Source organism: Salvelinus alpinus, chromosome 10 (assembly GCF_045679555.1).
Source record: "Salvelinus alpinus chromosome 10, SLU_Salpinus.1, whole genome shotgun sequence".
In the NCBI taxonomy this organism is placed as follows: Eukaryota; Metazoa; Chordata; class Actinopteri; order Salmoniformes; family Salmonidae; genus Salvelinus; species Salvelinus alpinus.
Genome location: NC_092095.1, coordinates 25,667,645 through 25,689,847, shown reverse-complemented (window position 1 = coordinate 25,689,847; position 22,203 = coordinate 25,667,645). Strand labels below are relative to the sequence as shown.

The 22,203-nt window shown below is 43.6% G+C and overlaps 1 protein-coding gene across 1 annotated transcript in view; it reads left to right on the top strand.

Moving 5' to 3' along the window:
• The first annotated feature begins 749 nt into the window (after nt 1-749).
• The window catches only part of LOC139531774 (bone morphogenetic protein 7-like), a 43,123-nt gene continuing 21,669 nt past the window's right edge, over nt 750-22,203 (top strand). The window contains exon 1 of the mRNA XM_071328596.1: nt 750-1,656. Within this exon, the coding sequence (XP_071184697.1) occupies nt 1,251-1,656 (406 nt within the window). The 5' untranslated portion in view covers nt 750-1,250. The remainder of the gene's footprint in view (nt 1,657-22,203) is intronic.

Here is a 22,203-nt window from a genome sequence, read left to right as displayed (position 1 = left end):
CACCACCACCACCCTAAATAAGTAGTACTTTATTTTTTTATTTATTTAACCTTTATTTAACTAGGCTCATGACTCAGTTACATAATGTTGCTCAGTTATATAGTGCATATGAATAATGGAGTTTGCTTCTCTTTTTTTTTTTTTTTACATTTGTCTGGTGCATTACACATTTATTGGAATATAATAGAGTTATTTTGAGCACCATGTGTGGTATTGAACCCTGTCTCTTGAAGCAAGTGTGTAATGGAGTCATTAAGCAAACGTGGATCACAATTTGATACAATTTGCATAAAGGCATAAATATAAAAAATAAGGATTATTTATAGTAATATTGTAACGTGTCTGAGATGTTGCTGTTTTTCATTTCATCGTCAGGGGTCGTGCATAACCAATATAATATTATTTCCAAACGGACTAGAGTAGTTTTCCCTAAAGAAAGTCGATGAGGACCTTTAAGAAACAAGTGTCTCAAACCTTTTAACGACTTAAAAATAAGACCGTTATGACCTGTCCAGGTTATTCGAATAGTATATATCACTATTTTTCGGCAAAGAAAGTTTTACATTTGGTGCGAAGGTTATTGTTGACAAATGGTCATAAATATGAATTAAAGTATTTTTAATTTCTCATGCGTATGAAAAGATGTACAGCTTTTGATGGGCACTTTCTACATGTAAATCAAATGTCATCAGCCCCACCTATCCTCTGCGCGCACTAACTGGGCGGGTACAGTGGCTACACGCGCTTTACTACCTGCTAATGCCCGTTACTCCGAACTCAGACACATACACTGCAGATACACATTCAACCGGTGGAATTGAGGAAACTTCAAGTTAAGGGGTTATTTCTTCTACGCAACATTGGGAAATATTGTATTTAAGAGTTAAATACATACAGTAGAGTACAATGGTTTCTTTCAGAGTTATATTTTTACCAGAAAACATGTCGTGTAACTTTTAATTTTGACTGGGTCTGACTTGGACTTACCGAAGCGTTCAGAAGTTGTTTTACATGCTGCCTTTGACGCAGAAAGCCGAGCTGTGGACTTGGAGACTTTTCAGAAATTATGAAGACCAATTTTACGAACATTTTTTGTTGGATAATATTGCATAATGCGTGAATGATTCTCGATTTATTTCAAAGGAGCTACTTTAGCTTTCAGTAAAAACAAGGAGCTAGTTTGAAGAAACACAATTGAAACTCATTGAAACCGTACGTCAGAGACACACTGACTACAAACTGGACACACAATGACAAGCTGTTGGTTTGCCTTTGTGGGTTTGTGGTGGAGCGCTTATTGCATGTTCCTTATTGCAGGTAGCAATTATTTATTCGATGGGAACAACGAGGTGCACCCAAGTTTCATTCACCGGCGGTTGCGAACTCACGAAAAGAGAGAGATGCAGAAGGAGATCCTCTCCATCCTTGGACTTCCACACAGACCCAGACCGCATCTGTCACATGGAAAGTACAACTCCGCTCCGCTCTTCATGCTGGATCTTTACAATACGATATCCAGCGAGGAGAAAAACGACGTGGAGGGCATGTTGGAACAGTACCAGTCCATCTACACCACCCAAGGTCCCCCTTTGGCAACATATCAGGAGAATGCCTTCCTAAATGACGCCGACATGGTGATGAGCTTTGTCAATTTGGGTAAGTTATTCAATTATTCTATCATTACAAATGCAATGTATTCAACTATAGTCATTTAGCTCATTTGGAGTTAAAAAATAGTCAAATAAAGTAATAGTTTATACGTCCTTAATATCAATCTCAATCCAAATGCAAATTGGAGACGTAGACTACACTCGTGCGTAAAAAGCATTATCGTGAAGTTAATTCTACAGAGGCTGAAAAAATAGAGACCAGAAGTGTTCCTTTGCAGTCTACGTGTGAATTGTTGTTCACAGGTGTTCGATCCAGTGCCAACAATATTCCAATGAGCCTGTATTGGGCCGTGGATGCCTGCAACATTGCGCGTGCTCCCACCAACCACAGGGACATATCTCCTCTAAACTCTTCTCAGTCCTCATCAGTGGTAAAAACGACAGCTCGATAAAAAATAACATGTTATATATACTGTGTTGAAATATCAGAAGTTCTCTTAATTGTAACATTTACATTTTAGTTATTTAGGAGACGCTCTTATCCAGAGCGACTTGCAGGAGTGATTAGGGTTAAGTGCCTAACTCAAGGGCACACCGACAGATGTTTCATCTAGTCGGCTCGGGGGATTCGAACCAGCGACCTTTCGGTTACTGGCCCAACGCTTTTAATCTCTAGGCTTCCTAACTTTGTTTGTCTATGGACTTGTCTGGAGGATCATTTACGCACAGAGATACATTGGTTAATTTAGTCCAAATGCTGATTCCTCAATGTTGTGCAATCGGTTCAATGATTTAAATCTGACGGAGGAAAATTAAAAACGTATCCACACCAAACTAAATACAAAAAAGAACAACCAGCACGCTGGTATTTGTGTAAACCTATTCTTGGCATTGACCATATAAATTGCGGTTTAATATGTGAACTGTGTTGTATTGTTTGTGTTGCTTCGTTGGATTTCTTTAATTAGACCCTGGACGATAAAGATATACTTTCATCATAAACAGTTCAACATAAAGCCCACGGTCTCTCCTTCCATTAGCCGCGCGAGTGTTTACAGAGCTCGTCTAAACAGACTGCGTGAAGATAAACAGAGGCGCTGCCAGACTCCGGTCAACGCTGCTAAACTTGATGGATGCCATTCTTTGCATATTGTCATTATTGAGTCTGAGAATACTACGGAAGTGTCCGAACCAAGAGGGATTTAAAAAAAAAAGTCTGTGGCACTTCTCAAACTTTTTTTGAACTCAAACCTAACCACACAATTCCACAAGTGATTATCATGAGATGCAATTCAAAGTAGAGCGTGTAACAAACTAAGCAGCAAAAGCTTCCTTTTTTAAATCGTCCTCTGGAGTGTTCAATGGTGAAGTTGCATCATGTAGTGATGAAAACCAGATATTGCAGGGTGTTTTTTCTCTCTCAAGTAACTCAGTGACTCTATTGACCGCTGTTGGAGTGTGGTGAGTGGTTTCGAGTCCCTGTTAGTTTGGGTTTTTGCTGCTGTTGCACATCTGCGTATGCACTTAAATTAATAATCTCCCATACATCAGTTCACAATTCCCTCAAATTCATTGTACCCAGGGATTAAGTTGCCATCCCAATAGAACAGAGTACTGCTACTTAGTTACTGTCTTGGAGAAGATGGCTTCCTCTTCCAATGTGATTCTAATTAATGCTAGACCGGCCAAGGTGCTCCATCTGCTTTGCGAATAAAGCATTGCATGACTACTGTGTGTCATCGGATTAGCTTTTAATGCGCTTTCCTCTATATTTTACTCTTTCCTGACGGATGGCCGAGAAACAGACCACTGGATGCTGCTTATTGTCTGGGTGGTCTCGTTTCTTTCAAGTCTGCCTTCAGTCTGTGTATCGTATAGGGACAACCGTCGGATCTGATCGGTGTTGGAGAATATGGTGATTGACCTTTTACGTTTGCATTGTAGGTCTCAATTGATCCACTGCACACCCAGCTCTACTAATAGAGGCCTCATTTTGGGCATTCCCATGGGGGATCATGGATTTAGGAGTCCCTTAACACTCCGGTGCTACAGCATCTGTCTGATGTGTGGCCAGTGTGAAGCAGACGTTCTGTTCCTCGTCAGTGACTCATGTTTAGGTCTTGTTTAGTCATCCGCTCGTTGAGAATACCACTCATGCCAACGACCCATATTGACTCATCACAAGTAAGAGGAAAGAACTTAAAATAGTTTAACAGAAACATCCTTTCCGTCCCACTCATTCCCTAAAATAGTGTGTTGATCATCGTCATCACTCTGTTTGCCTGATGGGTACCCTACCCTGGTGCTGGCATGGTGCAGTTACACAGTGTTACACTATGTACAGTATGAGTCATAGTCTATCGTGTCGTACCACAAGTCCAGACTTGTCTTAATGCACAGCTGTGTAGTAGCAACGGTCAGCCGGTCAGTGGCAGCTCTAGTCAGCCTGAAGATGATTTTGAAAATGATAGCTTTAGTCCTGTGAGAAAGGACTTTCCCTTGGAGTGAGCTGTCATTCTGTCTTCTAGGAAAGTGACTGAGTCACATGTTCTGTGAAATACTGTTTTCTAAACCAGGGTTTCCCAAACTCGGTCCTGGGGCACTCCCTGGGTGCACGTTTAGTTTTTTCCCCTAGCAATACACAGCTGATTCAAATAACCAACTTATCATCAAGCTTTGATTATTTGAATCAGCTGTGTCGTGCTAGGGAAAAAACCAAAACATACAGGGGGGGGGGGGGGGGGGTTCATTTTCCGATCAGAAGAAGAGAAAACATGGTCTAAAAACATGTCAATTTCACTTATTTCTGATGGATTCACTTTGCCTCACAGACAGGTGAAGGTCTTCCCGAGCTTTGCTTGGCATGAGATAACTACCAAAAACTCCCATCTCCTGTTTCTCCTCATAACTCTCTATATTTGTCTATGAGATCCTCTAAAGGGGGACTTCCAGTAAGTAAGAGCAAAATCCAGGAAAATCCATCCCTGTTTGTAGGAGTTGTCTTGTTTGGAACTTAATTTTCCACCTGCCGGAACCAGGCAGCTGTTGTTTTTTTTAGCCGCCCTCCTTCCGTGGTTTTCATGATTCACGGATGAGCCGGTCCTCACCCTCCCTAACCCGGCCTACATTCAACCCCCTCTCCACACCCCATTGCACTGCAATGAAGGATCTGTCAGTGCCCCTCTTAGCTAAGTCAATAGCCACCCGCGTCGGGTGTTAACGCACCAGCAGCCTGCCTCCCACACTTGAAAGGTGACCTGGGAGACAGAGGGTTTTCTAGGGGGGGTTTCAGGAGATTACCCGGGTCTAGACAATACCAGGCTTACTCTCGCAATCCCAGCCTTTTAAAATGTGTGTTTCCTGTCTTACGATGCCTGGGTGCATTTCTGAGCAGCTCAATCTCAGGTAAGCTGTGTTCTTTTTGCACCAGAACATGTCCCAAAGCTACGGCATGATGAAATAATTAATTGGGAATGATCAAAGAGTTAATTGTTTGATACGAGGGCGGCTTTGGCCAATACCCGTGAAAACCTCTAAACAACTTCCTGTAGACCCCTTAAACAAAATCAACCGTGTCATTCCTGCTTTGTGTTCAGTGTTTAAGGAGTAAATGAAGTGACGCATTAGAGATATGCTGTCGTGGAATAAAATATTGTATCTAGGCCATGAAGTTGAGGGAAAATAAGAGATACAAATAAATAAACGTCAAAAAGGATGGAGTTATGATTTAACACCTAGCTCTGTAATACAATTCCATACTGTCTAGAAAAGCTATAACAACCAGACTCTGGAGACGTTTCCTCTATCAAACTGTTTGTTTCTATGAAGCGGCTGTATGTTTTGCCAAAGAGCCTCATGTCCAATACAGTCCAAACAGCGGAAAAGGAAGCTCTTTAAATGCGGTAACTCAATATGTGGAATCGTTTGTGTATCTTGGGCACTTCATTGGAACTTTATTGGTCCCATGTTAAGAGTGGAAGCATCATATGTTTGATACGTAAAACTTATGAAAGCCAAAATAAAACTTATGAAAGCCAAAATAATGTTTATGGTTTGTTTTTGGTTACATTTATCCCCTCGTTTTAAAACTTTAAGTTCAGCCCCTTAAAAGGCTACTTTCTGTCCCGCAGTAGGCCTATGTGCAGGAAATGCCTTAGAGAACACTTTGAATCTTAAACACACACACACACCAGAGATGAGATGACCCAAGGTAGAAAGATAACACTTTAAAAATAAAATAAAAAATGTATACCCCGCACTGCGCTCGCCCCGCCACAGGAGTCGCTGGTGCGCGATGAGACAAGGATATCCCTACTGGCCAAACCCTCCCTAACCCGGACGACGCTAGGCCAATTGTGCGTCGCCCCACGGACCTCCCGGTCGCGGCTGGCTGCGACAGAGCCTGGGCGCGAACCCAGAGTCTCTGGTGGCACAGCTAGCGCTGCGATGCAGTGCCCTAGACCACTGCGCCACCCGGGAGGCCCAAGATAACACTTTTTAAGAAGGCATTCTGTTTACACTTGAAGAAGTTTCTGTCACACCCTACTCTTAAAAAACCTGATGGTATCGCTCCCTCTCACGCCATTACTCTCTAACTTGACAAGATGGCTGTCACGATTGGTCTTTATACGTGTTAAGAATGCCATGTTCCATACTTTATTTTTTCAAAGTCCCGCTCTGAAAATTCTACAGACATTCCTATTCCCGGTGGGACAGTGTGGGATGGGAGAGGAAGGAGATAAGAGCGTGGTACACGGCACACTCCGGCAGTTAACCATCTGTCAAGGAGCGCAGATGACTGCGACGGAACATCTGATTACGACCCGCTCTTCTCCCATTTATCACGTCGTGTGCTGGCATGCAGGAATGTTTGCTCTGCTATATCTCCAGGACAGACCCAAATCTCCCTTACGGCTCATTCTTGCAACTGTTGCAGTGGTGTCAGAGGCCAAGAAGAGAGTGGAGTACAGTCGGCCTGCTTCTGCTATGACCTCTGACCTTCTGACTCCCTGCTGGTTCTTTTAGAGAGGGCTTTAGTAAGGAGATAATGTGTGTGTGTGTGTGTGTGTGTGTGTGTGTGTGTGAGAGAGAGAGAGAGAGAGAGAGAGAGAGAGAGAGAGAGAGAGAGAGAGAGAGAGAGAGAGAGAGAGAGAGAGAGAGAGAGAGAGAGAGAGAGAGAGAGAGAGAGAGAGAGAGAGAGAGAGAGAGAGAGAGAGAGAGAGAGAGAGAGAGAGAGAGAGAGAGAGAGAGAGAGAGAGAGAGAGAGAGAGAGAGAGAGAGAGAGAGAGAGAGAGAGAGAGAGAGAGAGAGAGAGAGAGAGAGAGAGAGAGAGAGACGATTCCCTAGGCCAGAAATACAGATAGGAGTACTACAGTCTACCCTGGTGATAGCAATGTTGCTTCCAGTTTGCTGAATCAACTCTTTTCTAGATTAATTATCCTATATGATACACGTTTGGTGTAACAAGTGATACATTCCCTTTTCACCTAAGCAAAGCGGAGTGGGGGGGGGGGGGGCAAAGGCCGTTGATTGGAGGGTGAAAACAGCATCACCCCTCTTTCTGAACGCCCCCTCTCCTGCTCCTTAGGCCTTTACTACCTCCCCTGCTGAGGACTTATTGACGCTTGGGTGGCGTTAGCGCTTCCTGAATCAACACAGCACTGATATGTTGATGCGTAGCAGCTGTAAAATATACACACACACATGAAAGCCCTCCCGCTATCCTGGCCAGTAGCGTACAAACACATCCGTAGACGCAAGTACGTATGCCTACACACAGACATAGGCACGCACACACGCCTTAGGTGTATTCTCATCAATCTCCTTTGTTGCTTGCTTTTCAAGCTTGACTCCTGCAGACAGCAGAAGAGATGCGACTGATATCATTGATATCAAATTGATTCAGGGAGGTATCGAAATTGCATTTGTGTTGTTCTGTAAATCACACACACAGACGTTAGGATGATAAATTATGGTGGATATTGGTTACTCTGTGAGATGCAATTCCAGGCAGCTATCCAAATGATCAGGACTTCATAAAATGTGCTTAACAATAAACACGGTCAACAGAGACGGCCACTAAAGAAGAGATGTATGTGTGTAAACGTCATGTCTAACTAATGACAGGCTGCCTGTCACATTCCAACATGGAGCTTTGTTCTGTCCAATACAGAAAAGAGCAGGATTTATCTCCAGCCAACAAAAGGCAAAGGAGGACATACCCAGATGTGGCACGAAGACAGAGACATGGACACAAAGAGCTGAGAGGGACAGACCACTGGGGCCATGGGTGATTTAAGTGTTTCTGTGGCCTGGAAGGGTCAAGAGGAAGGAGAGGGGTCAGGACACTCAATGGAAGACGTCCGCGGGTGGAGATAGGACAGGGTTGACCATTGCTACCCATCCGTGTTCAGTGTTCCCGGTCCGAGCTTTAAAGAGGACGTGCCTGAAACAACAACACAGGGAGAATCAGGGCCTCCGCGTGCTCCGAATACTCCAACCCCTCCAACCTCCACAAGCAGCCCCTCTATTTCAAACGGGCCGCCGCTGACAAATTTATGAGGGCCAGACGAGCTGAGGGGCTGGCTTTCCAAACACGATACAGGCACGAAAACAAGGCGAGATGGGAGCTCCCTGAGCTGAGGGGAGGGATGGAGATCATAGCCACACTCCCACTGGCGCATTCCACTAGTCAGGTCACTGTCTAGGCTGCTTTCAGACTGTTTACCCGCCCTCAGACCCAAAACACCCTGTATTGTTCAAAGTTCACACCCCTGTCCTGTAGCCTGGGGAGGTATGTATCCTAAATCCTGGCTGCTAATGAATAGAATAGAAAACGTGTGAGCTGAGTTTCTCAGTGGGGCTCGCCTGCTGTCCCCTCTCTGTCTGACTTGTCAGGTCTGGAGGGTTGGAACTTGGAACTTTTGATTTATGGGAGCACTTAAGTGTTTTTGGGGGGACCCTCCATTTTGGAGTGCGTTTTTAAATCATATGGCCAGTATTAAAGCAGGGTAAGGAATTCCCCCCGTCGGTTGGTCTCCATGGTTATGTCTGTGTCATGTTTCGCTCTGTCGATTAGTAGAGAGGAAGTGTTGAGCCTTTTTACATGGCCACAGCACCTTCATTTGGTATTACATGTCCAGATGGCTGGTGAATTGCTTGAGAACCCCATAGAATATTTTCTTGTTATGTTGACTACCATGCTGACATTTTTACTGACAGACCTGTGCAGGTACTTATCGTAGTACTTATCCTAGATTCTGTTCAGGCCTTAGTACGATCTCCGGCCCTGACCACGTCGCTGTGTTTAATTTGTGTATCTTACTTACATAAAAAACAACACGGGGGAACAATGGAGCTGCTCTGATTTATCAGCGGATCATGTGCTCTTGTTTTGAGCCACTGAATGGCATTGTGGTCTACTCAGAGTTTCCAATGGGAATAGCATTGAGCCTCAACCCTCATACCAGTCAGGGAGAGAGAGAGAGGGAGGGGGGATAGAGAGAGAGATACCCTGGCCTTCTAACTTGCGGCTGTGGAATGCAAGCCACCAATATTTTGACTTCTCCTTTGGAAACAGCTGCGTTTCCTTTTTCAAAGATATTTTTTCCTTATTTATCGGATCCCTCAGGAGAAATCCATCTCGTCCGTCTGACACAAGCTTCCTCCTCTAAATCGGAGTGCAGAGGCCCGCCGAGCGCTCAGACACACACCTGCTACAGCAGACACCAGATCACTATAGCAGGTCTCCCCACCCGGTCCCGCTGCCCCCTCACACACACACAGAGATGTGTGCGCATACACATACAGTACACACGCATGTGTGCAGATGTATACGCACACACACTCCCTAGGGACCAGCTCTCAAATGGCATTCCACAAAGCCTGAAAGGCCAATATAAGAGAACCTTGACAATAATCATCACAGACTTGGCAGAGTATGAAAAAAGAACACTGGTGAAAATTACAAGTGTACATATTTGGGGGAGAAGTACATAAAAAACAACGAAGTACATCTCTGTTTATATTTAGTTTGTACTAATGGAAGCCAAACTGAGAAGTAGCAAGGGAGCCATTTTTTATAGAGGGTCAGTAGTTTGGCCCATAGGATAGAAGTAGCCTTCGTCGTCAGTAGCCTATAAATTTCAGAGGAAATTGACCGAAACATCAAGGACAGAGAATCCTACATTAGTGGAAGAAATGAGATCAGAGGCTTTTTAAAGATCTCCAAATCGGATGGCCATTGATTCTCCGATAAAGTTGGACATTGATGGTATCCTTTTAGCTGACGATTATTATGAGTCTCAAATGTATTTGGCGTAGCTTCAGAGAGCAGATATGCATTGGGCTAAGTGAAAGGCAGTTTGGGACACCCCTCTGGCCCACACAGATGGTTTGTCCCTGTATCCTATAGCTACCAAGGGACAGTGAACTATAAGGACAGGATAAGAGCCATGTAAACACTTCTATGTGTATACTATGCATGTCTGTAATATGTATTGCAATATGTTGGATAATAGTGATGCTGACCTCAGTATTGTCGCTCTCGCGTTTGTGTACAACCACCAGCCAAGAACCTTATATCGCTCTCACTTTGTTTACCAATGTTTGGTTGGGTTTATTTTCTTGTTTGTGTGTGAGTGAAAGCATCCAGCGGTTTTTCCGGCCCCTGTCCTGGGATGTCAGGGAGGAGACACATGCAGGATGGTATGAGAAGATCCCGTTCTGTGAGACTGCCAATGCAGAGCAGTAGAATATACTGTAGTCTGTCCTAACACTGTTATATCAGCTATACCTTAGCTGTACTTCTGATGCTTTCATTCATGTCTCTATAAGTCAAAAAGTGGAAAAGAATGTGAGTGTTTATTTTCCAGACCATTGCCCCGATTTTTATGGAATTTCCTTCTCAATTAGAAAAAAGATGTTACCCTATTTGTTGACAGGTCATTGGCTCACATTGGGTAGCGAATTAGAATGGCTGCTTTTACAAGGCCTGTTGAAAAAAAATCACTGCTGACCATTAATGTCAATGAGCCTGCTCTGTGGACACCTGAGGCCTTTAGCGTACACACGAACACACACACATGAACAACACACACGCACAGAATAATTTCCTCTCAGCAGTGTACAGTAGTTATGTCCTGAGAGCTGTTGAAGAAATGGGAATGAAATCTCCCAATGACACACAGGTATGAGGGGGATGACTGCTACCATTCAGCAGTCTGCCGATTGGGGCTCCTGATAGTCTCTTTTGGTTACATTCAAGGCCCTGGGCAGGCAGCACCCGGACATCTTTTAGCAGAGCCCCCGCAAAGCTGCAATTATCACAAATTACCCGTGCCTTCTGAGGACCCCGGGACTTTAAAACCTGAGATGTGCGTCCAGATGTAATTTTTTTCTGGGCATTCGTGTGGAATGCAGCGCTGACGGACTTGCCGGTGGAAAAATAGGCCCGGACAGTAGACGTTAGACGCTGCCTGTCAGGGGTTTGGATCGGACTCAGTATTCCTTTTTAAAGGATTATGATTATAGTCAGAATAGGATTCTAATGGGGACTTATGCCCCAATGTGGAATTCCTTCCTGAGTGATGTTATTACGTAACCTGGTGGGCTGATGGGCCAATAGCTGGCCAGTCTTGGCTTGAAGGCTCTTCTTCTAGTGCAGATGGTGTAGGATGTTCTTTGCAAAGGATGGTCTCCTTGCCTCATATCCTCGCCATGGTGGAGTGGTCTGCCCATCCATGTTCACATTTGTGTACTCTGACTTTGGGGCAGAGGTGTGTGGGGGCTGTGAGTGTGTGTGTGCGTGCATATGTGGCTGTGCGCGCGGGTACGGCTCCGTCGTAAACCCCCGAACCCGCCAGTGACCCATGCCTGGGCCGGTGTCTCCTGGCGGGCAGGCTTTGATGCAGGCTCCGGTCAGAGTAGAGGATCAGAGACGGGGACAAGTGTTCAGGGACCCCCCCAAACCCCCACTCTCACCCCACACTTTGAACCCTATCTAGTTGCCTCCCAGCTGCCTTACAACAAACCCCATCAGGCCAGCAGGACGTGGAAACAAGCCCTGGGGGAAGTGGAGCGTGGCGGCCCCTCGGGGAGCGCCACAGGCAGCTCCTTAGGCAGATGGATACAACCACCAACTCCAAACAGTATCCTGCTGAGAGGATACTGCGAAAAGTCTAAACTTTTATAGAAGAAAGGATGTTTTTCCAAGAGATTAGTTTTTGCATGGCTCCTAATACCAACAAATAGAGTTTGAAGTTGAATGGAAGCCCAGGAGCTTTTATGTTTAGACTAGAGCAGATCTTTTTCTTTTTTTTACTTTGAGAAATGTATTTTTCTTTGGCTTTGTTTCATTATGTGCTGCGGTTCTAGAAGAATTGGGCCCACCATGTGAAGCCCAGAGAGTTTCCCAAGAAACAGGAGTCGACAAACTGAACTGGTCCACCCACACAGACAGCGTTGTGAAGAAGGCGCAGCAGCGCCTCTTCAACCTCAGGAGGCTGAAGAAATTCGGCTTGTCACCAAAAGCACTCACAAACTTCTACAGATGCACAATCGAGAGCATCCTGTCGGGCTGTATCACCGCCTGGTACGGCAACTGCTCCGCCCACAACCGTAAGGCTCTCCAGAGGGTAGTGAGGTCTGCAGAACGCATCACCAGGGGCAAACTACCTGCCCTCCAGGACACCTACACCACCCGATGTCACAGGAAGGCCATAAAGATCATCAAGGACAACAACCACCCAAGCCACTGCCTGTTCACCCCGCTATCATCCAGAAGGCGAGGTCAGTACAGGTGCATCAAAGCAGGGACCGAGAGACTGAAAAACAGCTTCTATCTCAAGGCCATCAGACTGTTAAACAGCCACCACTAACATTTAGCGGCCGCTGCCAACATACTGACTCAACTCCAGCCACTTTAAAAATGGGAATTGATGGAAATTATGTAAAAATGTACCACTAGCCACTTTAAGCAATGCCACTTAATACAATGTTTACATACCCTACATTACCCATCTCATATGTATATATACTGTACTCTATATCATCTACTGCATCTTGCCATCTTTATGCAATACATGTACCACTAGCCACTTTAAACTATGCCACTTTATGTTTACATACCCTACAGTACTCATCTCATATGTATATACCGTACTCTATACCATCTACTGCATCTGCCATGCCGTTCTGTACCACCACTCATCCATATATCTTTATGTACATATTCTTTATCCCTTACACTTGTGTGTGTGTGTAAGGTAGTAGTGTGGAATTGTTAGGTTAGATTACTGTTGGTTATTACTGCATTGTCGGAACTAGAAGCACAAGCATTTCGCTACACTCGCATTAACATCTGCTAACCATGTGTATGTGACTAATAAAATTTGATTTGATTTGATTTGACAAACCTTTAATTATGAACACTGGAGCAATTAGTGAAAGCGGGAAGGCATTGGGATGTGTGAGAGCCCCCCCTCAGGAGCCATCAAATCTGAGATGGAGGCAAGAGAGAATATAATTACATAAACACGATATGAATTCTTCACATGCCTTGGGCTGTGCTTCATTTTTATTGGTTTAATCATTGGAGGCGTCTTTAGAATATTTTTTTTGCGTCTGGTCTGTCTGAAAGGGTGCAAAGAAGTCCTATTTAATTGAAGGGCTTGTGCAAATGTTTTTATTTTTTTTATCTCGCTTTAGTTCACAGCTATGCAATGTGGGTATGGCAGCTCATTCCTGAATGAATGGCAAATTAGAGAGACTTAACGACAAAGTGGATTGTTGAGTAGATTTACAGTCTGAACTGTTGGCTGGATTCTAACCCAAGCTCTTGTTTTGGGTTGTGTGAAGTTCCAAGTTGTTTTCCATTGTGGCTAACAATAATGCATATTACATGCCTCAGGTCAAGTGTAGTTTATTCACAGTCGTAATGTGACAAACTATGTTCTCTGCACTCCAAGTCATGGATTTGTAATCAACATTCTACTTCTACGAAAACATGAGATGTGGGCTATATAGTTTGCAGCTATAATTAGAAACTGGGTTTTAAAACAACATTATCCAAATGGATCCAAACCGCTTTATTCTCCATCAGAGTGGTGGTACCCCAAGAAAACCCCTCTCCCCTGCCGATTTGGGCAACCCTGACTGAACACTACTGAGATAGCTCTCCCCTTAACCCTCATGTTGTCAAACCGTTACTCTGCAGAAACTCGTTGGCTTTGACACTTACTACATTTGCACACACTGTATATACATTTTTATTTTTTCTATTGTGTTATTGACTGTACGTTTGTTTATCCCATGTGTAACTCTGTGTTGTTTTTGTCGCACTGCTTTGCTTTATCTTGGCCAGGTCGCAGTTGTAAATGAGAACTTGTTCTCAACTGGCCTACCTGGTTAAATAAAGGTGAAATAAAAATATAATTAAAAAAACACACAGACCTTCCCAAAGTTGCTTTGAGCTTTCAGAGACCTGCTATCTGGGTCACAAAGGTGCTGTTCAGATTTGGTGTTAACCACCACGTTTTGCTACAGCGCCCCCGTGGTTTGGGAGGGGGTAGTGGAGGTGTGTAACTACTAGCTAGCCAGTGCCCTGATGAGCAGTGCTGTGGGGGAGACGGCATTTGTTTTTCTTTGCGGTTGAGGGAAAGGACTGGATGCGGCCAGAGGGATTAAATGGAAGGCGACTGCCGTGCTCCCTCCAGGGGATTGGATGGAAAACATTTAGAGTGAGAGACGCCGTTGACCACTGACCACAGAGCCACCCGCCCACCTCTCCCTCAACGCCAGTCTAGTCTTCTTAACACTGCAGACACTCTCTCCTCTGTCCTCTCAGCTCCCTCCCTCTCTTTTTCTTATTTTCTGTGGTTCCTTAACCTTTACTTTTCCTGCATTCAAAAACAGACCTCAATTAATTTAAGTTAATCTTCCTGATTTTGGTTTCTTTTCTTAGTTTCGTTCTCTTTCTCTCCCTCCCTGTCCTCGAGTTGCATGTCCCATTTAGTTTCCTCAGTCATTTCCTACTACTAGAGCGTCCATACTGTGTGGGGGCTAATGGCAATAGCACCAGGACACTGAAGCCACATGTTGCGCAGGTGGAAACGAGAGAACAGACAGCAATAATACCTTTCCAAGACCCCCCTTCTTCTTCTCTGTCCCTTTCTGTCTGTGTCTCTCTCTCTCTCTCCCTCGGTCGTATCGCCCACCAGGTTTTGGTGAATCATCAGAGACATTCCATTCTCACGTCTGCAGCATACTTTCACAAGTCACCACTGTCTCTAGGGCTGCTCAGTGTACTTTCCCACTGTATGTGTGTGTGCGTGGCGGTGTGTGTTTGTATGTGGATACTAAAGACCTCAGGTGTCCAGTGCAGCAGGATCATTGACATTTATAGTCAGTTGCGATTTTTTAAATCAACGGTCCTTTGTAAATGCAGTCATTTGTGTGGGGGTTACGAGTGTGTGTGTGTCTGTGTTGGGGTGTGTGTGTGTGCATACACTCGCACTGGCTTTGTGGCCACATTCTGTGCTACAGCATGTGACCACGGTCTCTGTGCTGGAGGTGTGCATCTGGTCAGTCCACCCTAACTCTCCCCTATTGACCCTACACATGTTACTGTATTTCCATCACCTACTGTTAGCAAGATGTTGCTAATGCTCTCTTAATGCTACATCTTCTGGAATACTCTCAGGAGAAGCAACTCAAATGTCCCCTTCATGCCTTCTCCCTCTAGAGCTCAGGTCAGTTTAAACAAGATAGAAGTGCTCAACAGACCATCAATTGCATTTCAAGCCTCCATCTTAAACCCATGGGTGCTAAGTGAGATTTGGAATACCCTGACCTCTCCCCTTGAAAGAGCTGTCACTAGTGTGAACCTCAGGCTGACCTCTGAGCTGCAATTCTCAATACAACTTGTGTGTGTGTGTGTGTGCGTGCGTGCGTGCGTGCCCGATAATGAACCATTCACTGTCAAGAGGCGTCAGAGGCCACGTCAACATTCGGGCTGCTGATGTGAATAAGATCTTGTTGGTTTCCTGTGTGTGTAAAGGTGTCCGCATACTTCCCATCCGAAACAGTTCATGCATATATTATGACGACATTTTGTGACGTTTTTGTTTCTCGAGGCAAGGCGAAATTCGGTAGCCGAAGTCTACGCCCCTCCGTTGGTAGATATTCTTCAAATAACTGTTTGTTGTCATTCAACGAGAGAGTAATTGTTTTTATACAACAACCCAAATAATGACATGAGAAATACTGCACCAAACAACTTATTATTTAAAAAATATCAGCTTTAATATTGCAGATAGATTGTAGCTTCTGCCTCATTTCCAATCCCCCCCCCAAATTTAAAAAAAAATATATACAGTACCAGTCAAAAGTTTGGACAGCTACTCATTCCAGGGTTTTTCTTTATTTTAACTATTTTCTACATACCCCCAACTGGAGTAAACTAATGAACAACAACACTTAGACTTCTAGTCTCTTCGCAGCAAAATCTGCAAAGCTGGGAAGGTTGTATCACCCACATATATAACATTCTTTTGGTTGTAAGAATTTTGTATAATAATTTAAATGGAAAAATTCTAAGTTTTGAATCCGGCATCGTTTTGAGTATCAGTTCATAAACCATGTGCCATGGAATCGGTACATCGAAAATCTCTTCCCAACTATTTTGCAATCTACATGACACAGCTGTACATATTTTGGTCCTTAAATGAAACTGGTATATTTTGGACTTTAATGCAGGGCCGACAGACATGTTCCTTACTTTTTTCGCCTTCCACTTGCCTCTTCCATTTTTGTGGTAATTCTGAAATTAGTTGTTTGTAATTTTGGGTAGAGCAGACATTTCCATGCATTTTTATTAGCTGCATGTGTGAAAACTCCACCAGTCCTATTTATTATATAATTTACAAAGATTATATATATTTTATAATTTATTTTTTTATCAATTAGTATATTTGAGTTTAACCACAATATTTGTTGCATTATTTGTTCTGTCTTTTCTGGTGGATTAAACTGAAATTGCAACCGACTTTCTATGGCTTGTTTTAAAAATAATGATATTTTGGAGACACTTTTGTTTTCAAATAACTAAAAGTGAGAGGTTGTAATCTGAATTTAAAAAAGGGCCATTCTTTTTTTATTTTATTTTTTATACTTTGTTTTTATTGTAGGAACACAAAGAAAGTACAAATAAAGTAAAATAAAAGGGCCATTCTTGAACATGGGGTGAGACATTCTTACTAATTTGCCTGAGAAACAAGATTCAAGTATAACTTTTGGATGACTGACACCTTTAGTGAGAGGTCTAATGCTTTAATATTTAATTTCTGCCCTTTTAATTCATATTCATTATATAAATAGGCCCATTTAATTTTGTCCAGTTTGCCATTCCAAATAAAATTGAATATTTTTGCTCATAATTGAAAAAACAGGTCGCTAGGTGTAGGCAAGACCATACGAAAATAGCTCACTGGGATATGACTAAATAATTAATCAGGGTGATTTTTCCACAAATAGACAGGATATTTTCCTTTCCATGGTAGCAAGATCTTATCTATTTTTGCTAACTTTCTATAGAAATGTATTGGAATGAGATCATTTCTTTCTTTCGGGATATGTATATCGAGTTTGTCCACATCCCCGTCAGACAATTTTATTGGTAAACTACACTTTTTGAGAAGTAGCCATTATTTACTATTTTACACATAGGGTTACTATACATAACTTTAACCCATTTTATAAGAGATTCTCCAAAATTGAAATATCCCAGCCATATATAAACTCCAGTCTGCCTTTTAAAGTCAGCCATGAATACCAGGCCTGGTTTCCCAGATTTTTCATAGTGTTCTATTGTTTCCAGTACTTGTCTTATATTATCTCCAATGTGTCATCCATGTAAAGAACCTGTCTGATTAGGATGAATAATATCCGACAATAACCTTTTTAATTCTGTGAGCTAAGCATTTTGCTAGGAATTTTGCATCACAACACTGAAGTGTAAGAGGCGCATCCAATTTTTTAAATGGACTGGATCTTTATATTTACCACTTGGATCTTGTTTCAGTAACAATGAAATCAGACCTTCTTGTTGAGTGTCTGATAATCTACCATTTATATAGGAGTGATTAAAACATGCTAATAACGGTCCTCTGAGTATATCAAAAAGGCTTGGTATACCATCCAACCCTGGAGCTTTCCCGGACTTAAAGGCTTTAATTTCCTCCTCCTGTAATTTGGCCTTCACATGAGTCTTTCTGTACAGCTGTTAATTTGACATTATTATTATTAGAAAGAAATTCATACAATTAGCTTCGGTTAGTGCAGAAAACATATGCTTAAAGTACTTTACTTCCTCTTTCAAAATATTGTTTGGTGAATCATGGGTGACTTCATCATTTGTAACAAGTTTCAGTAAATTCTCTTTGGTAGCATTTCTATTTTGAAGATTGAAAAATAATTTGGTGCATTTTCCCCATATTCCATCCAGTTCGCTTTATTTTTTATAATATATTACACTTGATCTTTCTTGAATAAGTTCCATTTCTTTTTGTTTTTCCTCCAACTTTCTCTGAGCCTCTATGGTATAGGTTTTATTGCTATCTGTCTGTTCTGTTAGTCCTTCAGTTTCCTTTGTTAATATGGACTCTTGATTTAAATTGTTTTTTGTTTTAGTACTAAATTGAGTACATGAGTACTGAATTGCATGGCCTCTAAAGCCACATTTAAAAGTGTCCTGTACAATAAGGGGATCTGCTGTACCTATGTTATGTCAGAAAAGGCAGTTATAAATTATTCTGTCCTGGTTAAAAACAAGTTGTCGGGCCTCCCGGGTGGCGCAGTGGTCCAGAGCCTGGGTTCGCGCCCAGGCTCTGTCGCAGCCGGCCGAGACCGGGAGGTCCGTGGGGCGACCCTCAGGGAGGGTTTGGCCGGTAGGGATATCCTTGTCTCATTGCGCTCCAGCAACTCCTGTGGCGGGCCGGGCGCAGTGCGCGCTAACCAAGGGGGGCCAGGTGCACGGTGTTTCCTCCGACACATTGGTGCGGCTGGCTTCCGGGTTGGAGGCGCGCTGTGTTAAGAAGCAGTGCGGCTTGGTTGGGATGTGCTTCGGAGGACACGTGGCTTTCGACCTTCGTCTCTCCCGAGCCCGTACGGGAGTTGTAACGATGAGACAAGATAGTAATTACTAGCAATTGGATACCACGAAAATTGGGGAGAAAAGGGGATAAAAAAATAAAAATAAAAAATGTAAAAAAAATTGTCATCCAATAGGCTTTTATTCAATTTCCAATATCCTCGCCCAAGTGGAAATTCTGTAAGAGTAATATATATGCTAATTATGTGATGGTCCAACCGCATTCTGAGCCCTATCAAAACTTTTTAAACTTTTGGTACCAGAGAGAATGACATAAAAATGTAATCAAGACGACTAGCTTGAGCTTTAGCCTTCATATATTGAGCTTTAGCCTTCATATATCCACTAGCTCCAATATATCCATGACATTTGTGATTTTCTTAACATTTTAGTTAGATGTAACCAAACATCTTAGACATAAAATTGCGCGTCTAAGACTTTCCTCAGCAAAAACGTCACAATTAATGACATATTTCTTGAGTTATCTTAGATTAATTCTGACTGTTTTGAAGAAGTGGTTATGCTGAAGCTCAGCTCAAGCTGAACAAACAGTACTATTGATGCTTTTTTCATGTTTTTCAAGCTACGTTCTTTTAAGGGTGTATGTGAGCACACTCCTTCGGTTCGCATAGATGAGTTCTGCTAGGCGCCAGCGAAAGGCTTAAGTGGGGTCCTGGCCTTGTGAGTCCTGGCTGGCTGCAGATGAGACCTGAGGTGAAGTGAGGCGCAGATGCGCCTCACTTCTCCTCCACGTCCTCGCGCTCCTCCATCTTCCATGGTGTGCTCTGGGACGAGTGTGTGTGTGTGTGTGTGTGTGTGTGTGTGTGTGTGTGTGTGTGTGTGTGTGTGTGTGTGTGTGTGTGTGTGTGTGTGTGTGTGTGTGTGTGTGTGTGTGTGTGTGTGTGTGTGTGTGTGTGTGTGTGTGTGTGTGTGTGTGTGTAAGAGTAAGAGTAAGAGTAAGAGGTTGAGCTCCGGTAGATTGTGTAGGGGTGTGCTAGTCTCTAAGGGGGTAAGCTCTGGTAAACCCCTAAAGCAGTGAGTATCTCTCTGTGTGTCTCCAGGGGGCAGCTCGTCATTGAGCTTTACTGCTGTCTTACCAGGGGTGGACTGGCCAAGGTTAGTCAGTCAATTGAAGCCTCAGTGGTTGGATGGGAACTGGGGTCCCACAGCATACTGTCCCCTATTCTCCGTGAGATCCTCCAAAGTGTCTCTCCTCCCTAATTGGGAACACATATGCCAAGATGTACTATGGGGTACGGGGGTACCCTTGACCCCTGATTGAAGAGGGGAGATGGGGGGGGGACTCCCTAATGTCTCTAGGAGAGAAGCTACTGTCCCACAAGAAAGTCTCTTCATGTAGCCTCCATACTGAAGTACTGAACCTCCTTATAGTACCTCCCTTGGCCCTCCCCCTCTCTCCACGTCCCTGCTCTACCATTTAATTTACTCCTCAGATTTGTTGGGGAGGGCTGGCGTGGCGGAAGTGTGGGCTCTGTGTCTGCACCTCACAAGGGAACGCCGCATGGAAATCCAATCAGAACGGGAGAGCGGGACAGGACACTCCATCCCGACTGGACTTGTACTTATGTGGCGGGAAACACACAGGAGCCAGTCCTGGGAACTACAGGGGTGATTGTGTGTATGATGTATGTGTGTGTGTGTGTGTGTGTGTGTCTATGTGTGTGTGAGACTGAGCATGGTTAGTGGCACGAATGCCATCAATGTGCAGGGGAGCTCACTGTGGTTCTTGCTTCTCTCTCTCTCTCTCTCTCCCTCTCTATCTGTGTGCTATTGAACTGTGGGGAAGTCCCAGAGCGAAATGGGAACCAATTCCCTGGGGAACGCATTATTATTGCAACGCATGTTGCAGTTGAAAGAGGGAAGCTCTGTTGGGAGGCAATAGTTGATTTTTGTCATTTGTAGCCTCTGAAGTGGTCATTGGAACACAGACTGAGTTTACAGCCCTGAAATCATGGGTTTTCACTTCAAACAATAACAGGGAATTTATTTTAGTAAGCAGTAAGCCACAGCCCTATTAGTCCATATGCATAAATCACATGTGATGCTTTGAAACCCTTTTATGGTGTACCTCAGTGCTGTGTCTGTGAATGAGATACTGTATTGACCACTCAACTGCATAGGAATACATGGAACGCCTAAGTAACTAACTGCATTACAGTATAGCAGGCGGAAGTCCGTTTTTACTATTAAAAACATTTTTTACTATCCCTTTGTGGCCTCTTCATGTCAAGCCCTGTTTGTTATGCTAGCTGAGTTACATGTTAACATCCCACAGTCAGTAAATCCCCATAAAGTCAGGGGAATATTTTTTTAAACTGGAACTGTATAGTTGGTCAGCTTTTCCAGTCGGTACATCATTTTTTTTGTGTTTAGCCTCAATTATTTAGACAACTCAAAGTAAGATATGTTTACATCCACAGACTTTGCAATATGAAACCCAATACTATGCGTCTATGTAAATGAAGACTGTTCAGATTCATTTTACATTGTATACTAGTGGGTGTGGAGGGATACAAGATGCATCAAAAGCAGTGGCGTGCCGTGGGCCTGTGGCCTAGGCCTTCAGTGAGGTACTACACAGTCCCACCCGAATTAATCCACCTCTTATTACCATCATTATGCCATGGCTCTAGACACTATACATTTAGACAGAAACGCAGTATAACCAGGCGTTGCGTCACCTTGAAATTGACATTTTTGGGTAAACAGTGTTTAACAGACAACTCAAGTTTGCAAAGCCAGTGTGGCTCCAAACACCAAATCGATCACTTGCAAATAATAGGCATTCCCAGCAGTACAGTTTGCAGTGCTTCTCGGAGCCTGTGAGCCATTGACAGCGCTCATAGTTGAAACTTTGAAAGTGGCGAGCGAACGAACCCCTTTCCCGCCTGTGACAGGCTTTGTGGCGTCGGGCGACCTCTCCTTTTCTTGAAAAGTTCGTCTTGAGAATGGCGTTATAATTATATCCTCGACCAAATCGATATCTTCTCCTCCTTCCGCCATTGTGGGTTGAAAAAACAGCTTAGTAGAACGCGAATTAATTCGTTTATCAAATTCAGTTTCCTAGATCTGCATAGACCTGCCCATAGGACCTGCCTCTCAATATTGGTAATCCAATCAAAAGACGTGGACGCACTACGCCTGCTAGCTGGCTCCTGTGTAACACTGGAGCCAGCCAGCAGGCGTACAATAGCCAACTCTAAAGCTGATTGGTTGACACAAAATTTTTATTTCCATTCACTTTAAGCTACAAGCGCCCGCACTGTTGATTCTGAAGGCCTGAGGGCAGATTTTAGACCCCTGGCAACACATGATGGCTGAATACGATTGGATAAAAGATCTAACATAAAGACCAGCCCTCCAAATCTCAACCTGGGGCTGGAAGCAGTGCAACCAAGAGGAAAGCTATGAAATGAAGAGTATAAC